A 16,921-nucleotide genomic window follows, 5' to 3' on the forward strand; every position below is an offset into this window, starting at 1 on the left:
GGGAGGGGCCGCTTCCTGCCCCCGCCCGGGCCTGACTCAGCCCCGGGTGGGGGGCCCGGCCTGGCCCCTCGCCCTGCCCGGACGGCCGTCCGGCTCCGACCCGTGGGAGGGGGCGGAGAGAGCACCCCAGTCCCCCCCGTCCGCGCCCCCAAAGCGCGTGACCCCGTCTCCTCTGGCCCAGACCCCCCCTCCTTCCCCTTGACGCCACCACCACGTGCGAAGCCTGAGCCCGGGCAGGGGAGGGGGGAGCTGGTGGGATCCGGCCCCCTCCCTCCCGCTCCCTACCTCCCGGGCGGGAGACCCAGTCCCCCCGGGCCTGGGAGCCTGGCCGGGGGCTGCGCCGAGCGCAGGAGCGGGTGCCCCCCCAGGGCCCGGGCCTCTGCGGGTTCTGGGAGGCGCTGCCCGGGCTGGCTGGCGGGGGCGCACGGTGGGCCGCGGCGGGAGGGTGCTGTCCACCGGGGCCCGGGCACCCAGTCGGCGCCCACTAAATATTGGCGGAATGCAGCCAGGAGTTGGCGGCGAGGCGGGGGGAGGCAGCAACTCCTCTCCCCCCTAGCCAGGCGGCGGAAGTCACAGAGGTGCTGGTGCCCCTGCCACCCGCGGTACCCACCTGGCTCACCCATGGGTGGCGAGCTCGTTGGGCCCCCCCACCTCCCTGCCAGCTGCCTCCGGAGAGGGCGTCGGGATTCCGTGTCAGCCCCCCCACCCCAACCCCAGAACTGGACCAGGGCGTAACCCTGAGCGTGCCGCTCCCACACTGTGGGTGCCTCCCCACCACCGGCCGATCACTTCCTATTGGCAAGCTGGTCTGGGAGAGGTCCCGGGGAGGCCAGGCTGGGGCAGGGGCCCAGGCCAGGCCAGGCCTAGGCCCAGCCCTGCTGCTGCGGGAGCCTGAGGGCTTCAGGCCGGGGGCGTTTGTCCCCGAGGGCCACCCCCCACGGGGCCCCGAGAGCACCTATCGGCGAGGCCGGGGCCTCTGTTTACCACCAGCCATCGCTGTGGAGACAGAGCCTGGGGGAGAAGGGGGGGCAGGAGCCGGCCGCTGTAAAAGCGAAGTCTAAGGAAGGAAAGAAGAGCCAACCGGGACAGTGACATTTTAATCCGTGGGTCGGTCCGGGGGGTATTTATTATTCAGTTCCGATTGGCTGCGTGACGGCCAGTCAGCACCCGGGCCCGGGCGGGCAGCCACGCATCGGCAGAGGCCCGCGGGCGGCCGCAGGCGGTGGATGGGTCCTTTGCTCTGTGCGGGAGACTGAGGCCTGACCGAGGCAGAGCACAGTCTGGGGCCTGGTGGGGAAGGTTCCTGGGGTGATCACAGTCCCTGCTGGGTTTGTTTGTTTGTTTGTTTGTTTGTTTTCTTCCCTTGAGTCCCTCTGACCTATAGCTGGGTCCACCTGGTGGCAGATCCCCATTGCCATAGGAGGAGGAAACTGAGGCCAGGAGGGGAGGTCGCATGTGAGCTTGGAAACTCCGGAGGTTAGAGCAAGCCTCGGAGCAGGTGCTGGTGCTGGGCAGGGGAGACTGAGGTGTAAGGGGAAGCAGAGAGCGGCCCAAGGTCACCCAGGTGGAGTCAGAGCTACCCCCTGTGCACCATCCTTCCAGCTCGGGGCCTGTCCAAAGTCTCCTCCCTCCGTGTGGTGGCGGAGGGGCGCCTGCCCACCTGTCTTTGAGCAGGGCCAGAGGTTGGCAGTAGAGGCTCAACTGCAGGCACCTGCCTGCAAATGGAGCGTCACCGACACAGGCTTATTAAACCCTGTGTCCGAAGATGACATTGAGGCTCAGAGAGGGCCAGCATGGCTCCCAAGGTCACACAGCACGAGCCACAGCCCTCTCGCCTCCCTGCATCACCAGGCAGGCCCTTGCTGGCACACGTGCGTACGAGGCCCCTCTCCAATCCTGCCGAGCAGGGCTCTGGGTTTTACGACCAGAGGAGACCGAGGTCACCTCACCAGAGCCGGCCCTCCGCAGCCCAGATGCTCCAAGGAGGGCTCCTGGGGTTGGAATGCCGGCACACTTGCTCTGCGACATTGGACGAGCCCCGTGACCCCTGCAGCCTGGGTGCACTGTGTGCATGGGACTGAGGAGGGTCCCCCAGCTGGTGCCTGCAAAGTCACCCGTGTTGTCTTTTCTCCTCTGTGGCGGAAACTCCCAGGTCAGCTCAGGGCATGGCAGAGACCTGAGTGTGGGGTGTGGGTCAGAGCTGCGTGAGACACCTGCCCCCTTACCTGTCACCTGCCAGACCATAAACCGCCCTGCAGTAGCCCTGGGCAACAAGGACCAGAGGAACGAGCTTGGGTGGGGGTGAGCATGGTCCAATCCCAGCCCAGCCCTTGGGCCTACCCCGGGCAGTCACCCCCTCTCTGCCAGCCTCAGTCTTCCCATTGGTACAGTGGGGAGATGGTCGTCAGCCCTAGAGGGTTCGCTTACTGGGTCCTTGGGAATGTTTGTTGAGCGACTGCTATGCACTATGTCAGGCCCATGGGGAGCTGTCGTGAGAGCTGCAGGGGCAGAGGCCCCTCCCTGTGCGGCCCATGTCAGCTGGACTCCAGCCCTGCCCCGGGCTCCCTTGCAAGGCGACTCTGAGGGTATGAGAATAAGCCGTCCTTCCTCTCAGCCCCCAGGGTAGGGGGATTTCATCTCCTGCTGGTATCCGGGGGCCAGGAAAGGGGATGAAAGGAGCTGTGGGAGGACTAGTCAGGCAGGCCGGAGCCAGACGGACGGCCTCAAATTCCAGTTCTGCTGTGTGACCCTGGCCAAGCTGCTCCCCCTCTCTGATCCCATTCCCCATCTGCAAAATGGGGCACGGACACAGATCCTGCCTTCCAGTGCTGTGGGTGCCGGCGCATACCGTGGGTCTCTGGGGAGATTATCGAGGCCCAGCCTCCCCCAGCTACTCGGAGGCGCGGCTCTGGCCCTTGGGCCCCCAGCACCGAATCCAGAGCCCCAAAGCGCAGAAGGCGCCCCTCAGAGAATCCGGCGCTCGGGAGGAGCGTGGCCAAAGGACCGGCCCCTCCATCTGTCCCCCCAGCAGGCTGTGGACGGCCACTCAGTGGAAGTGTCGCCACCCACGCCTTTCTGGTTTGACTGGAAAACAAGGCCCATCCCACCTATCAGGATGCCTGAGAGAAGGATCCGGCCGGATTCTGCAGGCTGCCGGCCTCCCAGGCTGAGCCTTCCACCTGCTCAGGAGAGGGTGGGGGTGGGGCAGGTATCTCCAGGTGACAAGCAGGCCTCCCTCAGGGGAGGGAGAGAGAGGTCACCCCGGCCTCTCACAGGCATCTCGGCTAAGCAGGTGCAGCCTGGGCTGATGGCAGGGTGGACAAGGATGGGCTTCTGAAAGTCTGGCCTTGCTTGCCCCCAGTGACGGGAAGCTCAGCCCCTCCACTGTCAAGTTGTGAAGCTTTCTCTTAGAACCTGGGCTCGGGCTGCAGTCTGGGCTTCCTGGCCCATGACACCTCAGAGTGTGGGAACAGGGTGGGCCTCAGTCCCACCCATGAGTTGGGCGTCAGATAGGATCCCTCTGGCCTCCTCATCGCTGCCCCCATCCCCGCCGTCACACTTCCCACTGGGCCCCCGCCGCCTTCCTGCCTCTGGCCCTTTAAGTCCCGGGCAGGAAGCCCCTCCCCATTTAGGGCAATAAATGGACACGTAAAATGGCCGAGGGCCTGTTTGCTCCATGTCTGGCCCAGAGGGAGGCTTGCGGGCGAGGGCAGGCGGGCAGGGGGCGGGCTGGCAGCTGGCAGCCACCCCAGGCCGTTGGTGCCCCCCGATCGGGACACTGCATTCCTGTCCCATTAAACCCAGGCCGAGGACTGGGCCAGGCGGGGCTTGGCACCAGGTCAGGGCGGGGTTACCCGTCGGGACTAACCTTGCAACACAGGCCTCTGGGCGGGGAGGGGGCAGGGGCTGCCGGGTGCGGGCCTGGCAGCCGCACCTGCACACCAGGCCTGCAATGTGACCTTGGGCTGGCCGCCCACCCTCTCTGAGCCTGGTTTCCCCTTCCAGCTTCCTCCTCAGACCCCACCACTCACTCCCTTGGTAGGTGAGGAGGGGACTGAATTCCCGGAATAGCATTCAGGAGCAAAGTTCCCATCCGTGAGGGGCAGTGAACAGCCTGGCGATGTGTTTTGGGGACTGGCTCTGGCGCGCAGTAGGTCCCTGGGCTAAGTTTGCTGAATGGATGTGAGCGGGGACCCTGACCACAGTGGGGGGCCCCTTTCCACTGTCACGACCCCCATCCCTCAGGAGAGAGGCTCAGAGAGGTCTCGCATCTTGCCCAAGGTCACACAGCGTGGAGGTGGGGGAGCTGAGGCTTGAACCCGAGCTGTTCTGTGCAGCACGTAGGAGGGGTGAGAGGTCCCTTTGGCCTCGTTCTCTGCTCTCCCTGGGCAGAGGGTTGGGTGGGGGCCCTGGGCCCCTCATTAGACAGCCCCCTGCTCCAGGAAGTGGCCTTGGGGAAGGTGGCGGGTGGCAGTTACCTGCCTAGCCCTCACCTTGTCATGTGACCTTGGGGAGGCCCCTGGCTCCCACACCCTGCACTAGCGATGCAGCCTCCTCTCAGCCGGTCCCCCTTCCCCTGTCGCCCACCTCCAGGCCTCAGTTCCTGATGCTCCCTGTGCTGGGATGCCCGTCTCGGGATGCCGGGGTCCTTCCTGGGCGACACCTGCTACTCCCTGAGCCATGTCAGGGAGCTTCCGCGCTCACGGCACATCCCCAGCAGAGCTGGGAGTGGCAGCCGCCCAGGTCAGAGGGCTGCTGTGTGACCTCGACTGGACCACCTCACCTCTCTGAGCCTCTCAGGGACCTGGGAAGACGAAGTGAAGGTGCCCAGTTAGTTTGGGAGCACAGAGGAGGCCAAAATGCGGCCTGGGTGTCGTGGCTCTTGACAGACACTACAGCAAGTGACCCTTAGGTTAGGTGGGAGGTGGGACTGGTAGGCTGCACCGCCCCCTAGTTCTGAGTATGCCCTGCAGCCAGCTGGGCGGGCCCGGGCGTGGGCTGTCTCTGGTTTATCCAGCAGTTTGCTGCGCCCCTACTGTGCGCCGCCCTCCCTGGGAGTGGCCCAGCGGGAGGAGGGCGCCCCACCTCCAGCCCAGGAGGGGCCTGCCAGGGCCTGCCCCTCGGCCGCCGAGTCAGCACCGAGCAGCCCCGGAAATCCCACGGAGGCCAGCGCGGGGGAGGAGTTGTGATGAAAGATGGGGCCCCGGGTGGGTGTGGGCCGAGCCCAGGGGACCCTGGCCGGCAGGGGTGGGAACCTGGCTGGCATGCGGCCGGGGCTTCCCAGAGGAGGGGATGAAACCGCCACCTCCGGAGGCGTGTACCGTGTGTCGGGCGCACAGTGGGGCTTCAGCACTTGGGGACTTTCTATTGCCAAGACTTTGCAGCCCCCCTGAGGGTGCTCTGCCTGGGCCCGGCCTCCCCCTTTCTCGTCACGGAGGGAAGGTCTTTGGCCTTTTCCTTAGGGGAGGCCTCCAGGAGGCCCAGGTGGGGGCAGTGGCGCAGGGCGTGGCCAGCAGGTGGCTTGTGTTCCTTGAATGAGGGTGTGGGTCAGTTGTCTCAGAGTGAGTTTAGTTTCCAGGGTAAGGGCAGGGCCTGAGTGGGTGGGGGGCCGGCCCCTCCATCATTTTCTGGCCCCCAGCCCCTGGGAGTCAGCCCTGCCAGGCATCCTTAGGCTGCAGGCCTCTCTGGGCCCCGGCGTTCTCATCTGTAGAACATGGCCATGGTCCTCTCATGGGGGCTTTCCTTGGCTGACATCACCCGGGGCCTGACTGCTTTGAGAGAGGGCCTCAGTGATATATAGGGGGGAATAGGGGCCCAAGACAGGGTCCCAGGCTGGAGAGGGCAGAGACTGGGACCCCCGGACCCAACCTGGAGATGGAGTCTTCACACTGGTGGGGTCTCCGGGAGGTGGCTCAGCCACCTGGATTATTTTGGGCCCATCCTCCAGGACCCAGGAAAAGATACCTCCCAGCCACTCCACAGCGGGGGCCTTGGTCACCTGAAGGGAAGAGTGGCCCAGCAGACCTGGGGTGGCCATCTTGGGGCGTTGGTGGCCTGGGTCAGAGGTCTGCCCCATGCAGGGGTGGGCAGGAGGGCCCGGGGCCGTCTGATCCGGAGCTCCATCTGCTCACGCGCTCCCCGCGGCCCGGGGCCAGACGGCAGATGGTGGCAGGGGGTGGACACCACCGAAGGGGGCTCCTCAGAGGCTTCCTAGGACTGAGCCTTGGGTGGGGTCGCCCCCCTCCTGCCCTCCCTGCTCCCAGCAGCCACATCTGAGCCCACCGCCCCACCACAGGCCTCGGAGTGGACGGGGGCGCTGAGCAGCTGGGCCCTGGGCCGAGGCTGGAAGGAGGGAAGGAAGGCGGGTGGAGGGGCCTGGGGAGCGTGGTGGCACTGAGTAAGCTCACAAAGGCCTCTGTGTCGCCCGGCAGCTCAGGCCTCACGCTGAGGGCCCTGGGCTTTGGGTCCGGCTGGACCGACACCGTGCCTCCCTCGTGGGGCCTGGCTCAAGCCCGTCAGCGTCAGAGCCTGCCTGGGCTGCCGGGCTGGGGGACAGGAGGGTCCGGTGGCCTGGAGGAGGCTGTGAAAGGCCCGGCTCAGGCCCTCTCCCCAGGGGCCTTGCCCAGAGGCTCTGGCCCGAGAGCCACCGGCCGGCCTGGAGGAATGTGAGCTGTGCTGGGTGACTCGGGGCAGCCGGGGGCTCCCAGGAGAGGGCGGAGGGGTGGGGACAGGGGCCAGAGGGTTGCACAAGCTCTGAGTGGGTGGATGAGTCACAGCCGAGGGGAAGGCGGAAAAAAGGGAGGGGGAGAAAGGGGTGGGACAGACACAGTCCCCCCAGGGCCCGGCGCTGCCCGAAACCTCTGCCCATTTGACAGATAGGGAGACTGAGGCCCAGAGAGGGCCAAGGCCTTACCTGAGACTGAACAGCTCAGCTGGGGCGGCTGAGAGTTGAGGAGGGGCTGCCAGGCAGGCCTGTGGGCAGGCAGGAGGTGGATAGGGGTTCCCCCAGCTCCCTGCTCTTCCGGGGCTACAGCCTGGTCTCTGTTACAGCTAGGGCTGAGCCCTGTGCTGGGGGATCTGAGGGGCAGGAAGGGGTTTAGCCTGCAGAGCCACTGGCCCTGCCCGGACGGGGCACACCCACGATGGCCTTGACCTCGTCTGGGTTTCGGCACTGGGTCCCTATGCCTGGGCTGCCACACCCCTTCCTGCTGACTCAGAGCCCCCTGAAAAGAACCAGGCCCCACCAGGAGGCAGGAGTCAGGGTTGGGGAGGCCAAGGGGTCGGCTCTTAGGTCCACTCCCGGTTTGAGTTCGGATGCAACTGTGTCCTCATGGTGGGGGGCTTCGGGCAAGTGGCCTCAGCCCACGATGGAGTGGGTGTTGCTGGTGGGGTTTGGGTGGAACTGGTGGGAAATAGGTGTTATGTGTTGTTGTTGTTGTTGTTGTGGGTTTTTTTGTTTTTGAGACGGAGTCTCGCTCTGTCACTAGACTGGAGTGCTGTGGCGCAATCTAGGTGGCTCACTGCAGCCTCTACCTCCCGGGTTCAAGTGATTTTCCTGCCTCAGCCTCCCAAGTAGTTGGGACTATAGGCGTGAGCCACCACGCCCAGCTAATTTTTTGTTAGAGATGGGGTTTCACCATATTGCCCAGGATGGTCTCGATCTCTTGAGCTTGTGATCCACCCGCCTTGGCCTCTCAAAGTGCTAGGATCACAAGTGTGAACCACGGCGTCAGGCCAAAGTAGGTGTTTTGTAAAGGTCACTGCATGGCCTCCCCTCTGTATCGGCCAAAGCCCATGCTCAGACCAATAGGAAAATGGCTCAAATCAGGGCACTTTTCTCGAGCACATACTGTGTGCTCCTGTAGCACCTACTGTGTGCTCCTGTGGCACCTCGGAGTGCCCTTTCCTTATTTATTTATTTATTTATCCAAGAAGGAGTTTCACTCTTGTTGTCCAGGCTGGAGTACAATGGCGCGCAACCTCCGCCTCCCAGGTTCAAGCGATTCTCCTGCCTCAGCCTCCCAAGTAGCTGGGACTGCAGGCATGTGCCACCACGCCCGGCTAATTTAGTATTTTTAGTAGAGACGAGGTTTCCCCATGTTGGTCAGGCTGGTCTTGAACTCCTGACCTTATGTGATCCGCCCACCTTGGCCTCACAAAGTGCTGGGATTACAGGTGTGAGCCACAGCGCCCAGTCCTTTTATTTATTTATTTATTTTTATTTTTTTTGAGATGGAGTCTTGCTCTGTTGTCCAGGCTGGAGTGCAGTGGCTCCATCCAGGCTCACCGCAACCTCTGCCTCCCAGGTTCAAGTGATTCTTCTGCCTCAGCCTCCTACTCGAGTAGCTGGCATTACAGGCACGCGCCACCACGCCTAGCTGATTTTTTTTTTTTTCTTTTTTTAAGACGGAGTCTCGCTGTGTGGCCCAGGCAGGAGTGCAGTGGTACAATCTTGGCTTACTGCACCCTCCATCTCCCGGGTTCAAGCGATTCTCCCGCCTCAGCCTCCTGAGTAGCTGGGATTACAGGCGTGTGCCACCATGCCCATCTATTTTTGTATTTTTAGTAGAGATGGGGTTTCACTATGTTAGCCAGGATGGTCTTGATCTCCTGACCTGGTGATCCGCCTGCATCGGCCTCCCAAAGTGCTGGGATTACAGGTGTGAGCCACCGCACCCAGCCTAATTTTTGTATTTTTATTAGAGACAGGGTTTCACCATGTTGGCCAGGCTGTTTGCTGGTCTTGAACTCCTGACCTCAAGTGATCTGCCCACCTCACCTTCCCAGAAATGCTGGAATTACAGGTGTGAGCACCGAGCCCGGCCTCAAAGTCCCCTTTCAACAGGCATTCCCGGGGGTCTTCCTGGGAGGGGTGGTGCCAGTGTGCCTGTGACACTTAAGCGCCCAGTGTGGGTTTTGCCGGTATAATCTCACGCTGATGAGACAGAACAGGGCATCTGACTGCTCTTGGGCACAGCTGGGGAAACTGAGGCTGGTGGGGGGCAGGACACCTGACTGTCCTCATGCACAGCTGGGGAAATTGAGGCTAGAGGCAGGACATCTGGCCGCCTTTGTGTACAGATGGGAAACAGGCTGGGAGTGGGACACCTGATTGCCTTCCTGTACAGCTGGGGAAACTGAGGCTGGAGACAGGACATCTGATTGCTTTTGTGCACAGCGGGGGAGACAGGCTGGGGGAGGCAGGACATCTGACCATTCTCATGCACATCTGGGGAAACTGAGGCTAGAGAATAGGACATTTGACTGCCCTTGGGAACTGCTGGGTAAACTGAGGCTGGGGAGCCAGGACATCTGGCTATCTTCATGCACAGATGAAAAACTGAGTCTTGGCCGGGCGCAGTGACTCATGCCTGTAATCTTAGCACCTTGGGAGGCAGGGGCGGTTGGATATTTGAGCGTTTTTTGTTTTGTTTTGTTTTGTTTTGTTTTTCTTTTTTATTTTGAGACGGAGTCTCGCTTTGTCGCCCAGGCTGGAGTGCAGTGGCACCATCTCGGCTCACTGCAAGCTCTGCTTCCTGGGTTCACGCCATTCTCCTGCCTCAGCCTCCGTGTAGCTGGGACTACAGGCACGCACCACCACACCCGGCTAATTTTTTGTATTTTTAGTAGAGACGGGGTTTCACCGTGTTAGCCAGGATGGTCTCGATCTCCTGACCTCGTGATCCACCCGTCTCGGCCTCCCAAAGTGCTGGGATTACAGGCGTGAGCCACCGCGCCCCGCGTTTTGTTTTTCTTGAGAGGGAGTCTCGCTCGTGGCCCAGGCTGGAGTGCAGTGGTGCGATCTTGGCTCACTGGTTCACGCCATTCTCCTGCCTCATCCTCCCAGTAGCTGGGACCACAGGCGCCTGCCACCACACCCGGCTAATTTTGTGTATTTTTTAGTAGAGACGGGGTTTCACTGTGTTAGCCAGGGTGGTCTTGATCTCCTGACCTCATGATTCGCCCTCCTCGGCCTCCCAAAGTGCTGGAATTACAGGCGTGAGCCACCGCGCCAGGCCGAGGCCAGGGTTTTGAGACCAGCCTGGCCAACATGATGAAAGCTCTTCTCTACTAAAGACACACCAAAAAAGAAAAGAGGCTGGAGGCAGGACACGTATCGCTTTGGTGCACAGCTGGGGAAGCTTGGGCTGGAAAGGCGTGACATCTGACCGACTTTACGTGCAGGTGGGAATCCGAGGGTGGGGAAGCAGGGTGGAGCGCTGCTTCTCAAGGGCCTCGGGCCCTCGTCAGTGGGCACAGGAACCCCCGCACCCCTACTCACGAGCGCCCTCTTCCTCCACTGCTGCAGGTCTCGGCGCGGAAGATGGCCGGCGGCGTGGACGGCCCCATCGGGATCCCGTTCCCCGACCACAGCAGCGACATCCTGAGTGGGCTGAACGAGCAGCGGACGCAGGGCCTGCTGTGCGACGTGGTGATCCTGGTGGAGGGCCGCGAGTTCCCCACGCACCGCTCGGTGCTGGCCGCCTGCAGCCAGTACTTCAAGAAGCTGTTCACGTCGGGCGCGGTGGTGGACCAGCAGAACGTGTACGAGATCGACTTCGTCAGCGCCGAGGCGCTCACCGCGCTCATGGACTTCGCCTACACGGCCACGCTCACCGTCAGCACGGCCAACGTGGGTGACATCCTCAGCGCCGCCCGCCTGCTGGAGATCCCCGCCGTGAGCCACGTGTGCGCCGACCTCCTGGACCGGCAGATCCTGGCGGCCGACGCGGGCGCCGACGCCGGGCAGCTGGACCTTGTAGATCAAATTGATCAGCGCAACCTCCTCCGCGCCAAGGAGTACCTCGAGTTCTTCCAGAGCAACCCCATGAACAGCCTGCCCCCCGCAGCCGCCGCCGCCGCCGCCAGCTTCCCGTGGTCTGCCTTCGGGGCGTCCGATGATGACCTGGATGCCACCAAGGAGGCCGTGGCCGCCGCTGTGGCCGCCGTGGCCGCGGGCGATTGCAACGGCTTAGACTTCTATGGGCCGGGCCCCCCGGCCGAGCGACCCCCGACGGGGGACGGGGACGAGGGCGACAGCAACCCGGGTCTGTGGCAGAAGGTGGAGAAGAAGATCCGAGCCAAGGCCTTCCAGAAGTGCCCCATCTGCGAGAAGGTCATCCAGGGCGCCGGCAAGCTGCCGCGGCACATCCGCACCCACACGGGCGAGAAGCCCTACGAGTGCAACATCTGCAAGGTCCGCTTCACCAGGTGAGCTGCCCGCCGCGGGGAGGCGCCGCCCTGCTCCCTGCCCCGGCATCGGCCACTCGCAGTCCCCTCCGCGCCTCTCTCCCTGCACCGCACGCACACATGCACGCAGACGCACAGACACACACACGCACACAGACACGCGTGCCACGTACACAGACGCACACAAGACACGCAGACATGCAGATACATATATGCACATACACACAGACATGTGCACACGCAGACACGCACGCGGACACATGCATGCCAGGTACACATCCACACACACGCACATACACATGCACACGCACATGCATGCCACTTGCACATGCACAGACGCACACGCACACATGCACTACACGTGCACACGCACACATGCACAGACGCACATGCGTACACATGCTACACAGACACATGCACACCACTCGCACATAGAAGCATGCACGCAGACACATGCACACAGACATGTACATGCACAGACATACACATATGTGCAGACATTGCAAACATGCACCCACAGACATACATGCACATGCACGCACACAGACACACCCCACCTCTTGGGCCCAAAGCCACCGCTTCCCTAACCCACGTGCCTGTTAAGAACAACCTAGACCAGGCCCTGCCCTTGTGTGTGGACATCCCGGTGGGTGACAGCGCAGGCCAGACATAAAATGACAGCCACGTCATATGCAAAGCGTGCCGGACAGGGTTGAGCTGTGGGAGGTGGGCGGGAAGGTACAGTCGCTCTTCCTCCCTGGAAGGCTGGTTCTTCTCTTCTGCGCTTTTGGATTTTTTTCTTTTTCTGCTTTGGGAGAGGGTGACAGAACCTCAGGCTTAGGGAGGGAGAGCCCAGGCTGTTGAGCGGTTTCTGAGTTTCCCTTGAGCCTGGGTAATTTGCTTCAATCGGCCAACATTTATGAAGCATCTGCTGGTGCCAGGCCTGTTCTAGGCGCCGGGGACAGGCCTTGCTGGAACCCGAAGGAGCTGTAGGAAAGGGCGTTCCAGGCAGAGGGAACAGCCAGTGAGGCCAGCTCAGCTTGAAAGATCACCTTGCCCCTGTGGGAGCCACAGGGCTTGGTTCCTAAACAGCAGGAGTTCAAGGCCAGGTCGGGGCAGTTTGCGATGTGGTCTCAGGAGTCCAGAGGTGGCTGGCTAGGCCTCGTAGATCCCCACGGCTGTAGCGGTGGGGGCAGGGGGCTGACAGGCAGGGACCTGGCCAGGCCGGGTGACTCAGCACCACCCCCTGCCCCCCGCCCGCCCTGGGGTTCCCCCAGCCACGCCCACCGAGGCTGAAGAAAGAGGCCATTGTCCCAGCTTCCCAGCCGCACCCCATGGGGACAGGAACTGGGACTGACCCCTCCCCAGCACCTCGGCCCCCTCCCCAGCAGGCCAGGAGAGGAGGGTGCGGCCTGGACTCCGGCACCCAGGAGTGCCAGGCAGGGGGCAAAGGGCACTTTGGGAGGCAGGCAGTGTAGCTGGTGGCTTGCCCCTCCTTGGTGAGGTTGGGGTACTGGAGGTCTTGGGGTGACTCCTCTTCCTCCAGGCAGGGTTCACTGTGGGTTCGTTTCTGAGCTCAGGAAGAGCAGCTTGGTGAGGTGCAGAGAACCGGGGTCTGCAGAGGGGACCGGGCTGAGCGAAGGTGGTGACCCCCTCCCTGCCTCCCTGGCCACAGGCCACAGGCCACAGACCTGGTTTCATTCTGACTCGGGCACTGCTGGCTATCCCACCCGACCCAGGGCTGATCCCCTCAGTCAGGGAAACTGAGGCTTAGAGAGGGACAATTGTTGAGGCCTCTTCCTCCCACCCCAATTTAGACCCACCTGCTTCCTCTTTTCCCCACCCCGTGCCCGGATCCCCCCTCCCCAGGGCACCAGCACCCCCACCCTCCAAAAGCCTGGGAGCCCGAGGCCCCTCTGAGTCACAGCAGGGCGTTGAGTAAGTGGGGCCTGTGGTGGCTGGGGCTATAATTACCCAGGCTGGGGCTCGGGGTGATGAAACTAGGGATACCTCCGCCCCCACCCCACCTCTGTGTGGCCCTCTAGCCTGCTGTGCAGCCCCAGGCAAGTCCCTTCCTCTCTCTGGGCCTCCCAGGCTCATCTGGGGAGTCTGCACAGTTCTAGAAAAACCTAGTGGCTGCCATCCCCTCTGTGACCCCGGCCCTGTGCCAGATCTGGGCGGGGCAGCCTGGAGACCTCTCCGTGGGCTTTGCAGAAGGTGATCAGTAAACCAGAGGCCTGGAGGTTGGTAACAGACCTGTTAGGCCAGGGTTCTGTTAGCAAGTTACCATGTTCTGTTGGTTTCAGTGGGGCAGCAAGGCTAGAGATAAGGTAGGGATCTGGTTGCAGAGCCAGGCCTTGACCCTCAGGGCAACAGAGCCAAGGAGGGGTTAAAGTTAGGGACACCAGCTCTGTAGCTGGTCCCAGAGGAAGGGACTTAGGGCTGGAGGAACCCAGAGGGGAGCCAGGTCTTTGGGAATTAGGAAAGATAGAGGGGCATTCAAGGTAGGGCTTTGAGGGATGAATAGGAGTTTGCCAGTCCCCACACTAAAAAAGTCCTCAGTCTGTTGAGTGTGACAAGGAAGAAAGTAGCTTTTTTCAAAAGTAGCTCAGATGTGGGGCGCAATAGGCAGCAGCAAGGAACAGGTCAGATTCTAGCCAGGGCTCTTAAGACCCAGGGCTCCCTCCTGCCCTCTGGATCCCAGGAAAGAGTACACTTTATTATTATGGATTGGCATCACGCAATGGGAATAGGCAAGACACCTACTTTTTTTTTTTTTGAGATGAGTCTTGCTCTGTCGCACAGGCTGGAGTGCAGTGGCGCGATCTCAGCTCACTGCAACCTCCACCTCCCAGGTTCAAGTGATTCTCTTGCCTCATCCTCCCAAGTAGCTGGGATTACAGGTGCCCACCACCACGCCCAGCTAATTTTTTTTTTTTTTTGTATTTTTAGTAGAGACGGGGTTTCACCATGTTGGCCAGGCTGGTCTCGAACTCCTGACCTCAGATGATCTGCCTGCCTCAGCCTCCCAAAGTGCTGGGGTTATAGGCATGAGACACCATGCCTGGCCAGCAAGCCACCTACATATTTTTACATTTTCTGACAACCCCGTTCAAAAAAAAGTCAAAGGGAGTTGGTAAAAGTGACTTGAAACATTTTACCTAACCCAGTAGATGCATTTCCATGTGTAGTCAATATGCAGGATCCTCAGTGAGCAATTTTACATCACCTTTTGCATATCAAGTCTTCAAAAGCTGGGGTGCCTTTGGCACTTCCAGCACACATCAGTTCAGAGTGGCCACATTCCAAGGGTTCAGGAGCCACCTAGGCCACAGGCACCCCAGGGCTGATATGGTGACTGCCTTTGTAGGCTAAAGGCGCCAGGCTGAGCTGGGTCCACACTGCCCCTGTGGGGCGAGATGGGTAGGGAGGGGCCCTCGAGTCACAGCCAACCCCTGCTATCTCCGGGCTCATGGTCCAGTCAGGAAGACAGAGGAGAAATAAGGAAATCAATAGAAGGAAGAGAGACTAGCCAGGTGTGGGGGCTCATGCCTGTAATCCCAGCACTTTGAGAAGCCATGGCAGGCGGATCACTTGTGGTCAGGAGTTCAAGACTAGCCCAGCCAACATGGTGAAAACCCTGTCTCTATTAAAAATAGAAAAATCAGCCAGGTGTGGTGGTACACGCCTGTAATCCCAGCATTTTGGGAGGCCAAGGCGGGTGGATCACCTGAGGTCAGAAGTTCAAGACCAGACCGGCCAACATGGTGAAACCCCATCTCTACTAAAAATACAAAAATGAGCCAGGTGTGGTGGCAGGGGCCTGTAATCCTGGCTAGGCAAGAGAATTGCTTGAACCCGAGACACGGAGGTTGCAGTGAGCCGAGATCACGCCACTGCGCTCCAGCCTGGAAGATAGAGCGAGACTCAGTCTCAAAAAAAAGAGTCAGATGATGATGGCAGGAGGATAGAGACAGGGCTAGGGAAGGAGGTGACATTTGAGCCCAAATTTGACTGTGAAGATCCAGCAGGATAAAAGAAAGTGCCCCAGACAGTGGGAATAGCACCTGCAAAGGCCCCGGGTAGCTTACGCTTTGCATGTCAGGGTGGAGCCCAGATAGGGGAGTGACGCTGAAGTGAGGGGAGAGTGTGCAGTCCTGGGTGCCATGGGGTGGGGACTCGGTTACTAGGGTGACCAACTGCCCCACTTTGTCCCAGACAGAGGGGGGTTTCCCAGGATGCAGGACTTGTAGTGCTAAAACCAGAACAGTTGGTCACCCTATCTGTCACCAAACACCTCGGCCACCGCCAGCCCCAAGAGAGCAGGGATGTTTGCCTGTCTCGTTCCCCGCGGTGTTTTCAGCACCTGGAACAGGGCCTGGCCCTCAGCAGGCACTCGGCAAAGGTCTGTGGCATGAATGAAGGCACCAGGCACTGGCTGGCTTCGTCCTACCTCGGGTAGGGGCAGGATGGAGTGGCAGAAGCCCGCTGTCTCCTTCTGTGGTAGGGAAGGGGGTTCAGGACGGGCACGGTGGCTCACACCTGTAATCCCAGAGCTTTGGGAGGCTGAGGCGAGAGGATCGCTTGAGCCCAGGAGTTTGAGATTAGCCTGGGCAACATAGCTCGACCCCCATCTCTCAGACTTACATATATATATATATGAGATAGTTTGAGCCCAGGAGTTCGAGTCTTCAGGGAACCATGATCACACCACTGCCCTCCTCCAGCCTGGGGGACAAAGCCAGACCCTGTCTCTCTCTCTCTTTTTTTTTTTTTGGAGACAGTCTCGTTCTGTCACCGAGGCTGGAAGGCAGTGGCATGATCTTGGCTCACTGCAGCCTCCACCTCCCAAGTAGCTGGGATTATAGGCCTGCACCACCACGCCTGGCAAATTTGTTTTTTGAGACGGAGTTTTGCTCTTACTGCTGCAACCTCTACCTCCCAGGTTCAAGTGATCCTCCTGCCTCAGCTTTCCTAATAGCTGGGATTACGGGCGCCTGCCACCATGCCCGGCTAATTTTTTTTTTTTTTTTTTTTTTAGTGGAGACGGGGTTTCACCATGTTGATCAGGCTGGTCTCAAACTCCTGGCCTCAAGTGATCCGCCTTCCTCGGCCTCCCAAAGTGCTGGGATTACAGGCATGAGCCACCATGCCTGGCCTAGACCTTGTCTCTTAAAAAGTTAAAAAAGGAAAGGAAACTGGGTTCAGAGAGGCTTAGCATTTTCCCAAGGCCGCACAGCACGTGGGGTCCAAGCCCCTCTTCAGATGTTCAGAATGCGAAGTCGCCCCCATTCGTTCTGTTTTTCAAGGGACCGTCCCCATCGGGGCGCCGAAACCTCCGGTGCACGGTCCGTGTTCTGCCAGGGCGGTCCGGGGCCTGCCGCGTCCGTGTGGGTCCCTGGGCGGGGATCGGGGGTCCCCGGCCCCGCTGACCGTGCCCGCCCCGTGCCCCGTCCACAGGCAGGACAAGCTGAAGGTGCACATGCGGAAGCACACGGGCGAGAAGCCCTACCTGTGCCAGCAGTGCGGCGCCGCCTTTGCCCACAACTACGACCTGAAGAACCACATGCGCGTGCACACCGGCCTGCGCCCCTACCAGTGCGACAGCTGCTGCAAGACCTTCGTCCGCTCCGACCACCTGCACAGACACCTCAAGAAAGACGGCTGCAACGGCGTCCCCTCGCGCCGCGGCCGCAAGCCCCGCGTCCGGGGCGGGGGGCCCGACCCCAGC

The 16,921-nt window shown here is 61.2% G+C and overlaps 1 protein-coding gene across 1 annotated transcript in view; it reads left to right on the top strand.

Moving 5' to 3' along the window:
* The first annotated feature begins 32 nt into the window (after positions 1-32).
* The window catches only part of ZBTB7A (zinc finger and BTB domain containing 7A), a 19,883-nt gene continuing 2,994 nt past the window's right edge, over positions 33-16,921 (top strand). Inside the window, exons 1-3 of the mRNA XM_017847154.1 lie at positions 33-4,743; positions 10,310-11,211; positions 16,651-16,919. Coding sequence (XP_017702643.1) covers positions 4,681-4,743; positions 10,310-11,211; positions 16,651-16,919 — 1,234 coding nt within the window. The 5' untranslated portion in view covers positions 33-4,680. The remainder of the gene's footprint in view (positions 4,744-10,309; positions 11,212-16,650; positions 16,920-16,921) is intronic.

The sequence above is a fragment of the Rhinopithecus bieti genome, unplaced genomic scaffold (assembly GCF_001698545.2).
Source record: "Rhinopithecus bieti isolate Rb0 unplaced genomic scaffold, ASM169854v2 scaffold_28055, whole genome shotgun sequence".
Classification (NCBI taxonomy): domain Eukaryota; kingdom Metazoa; phylum Chordata; class Mammalia; order Primates; family Cercopithecidae; genus Rhinopithecus; species Rhinopithecus bieti.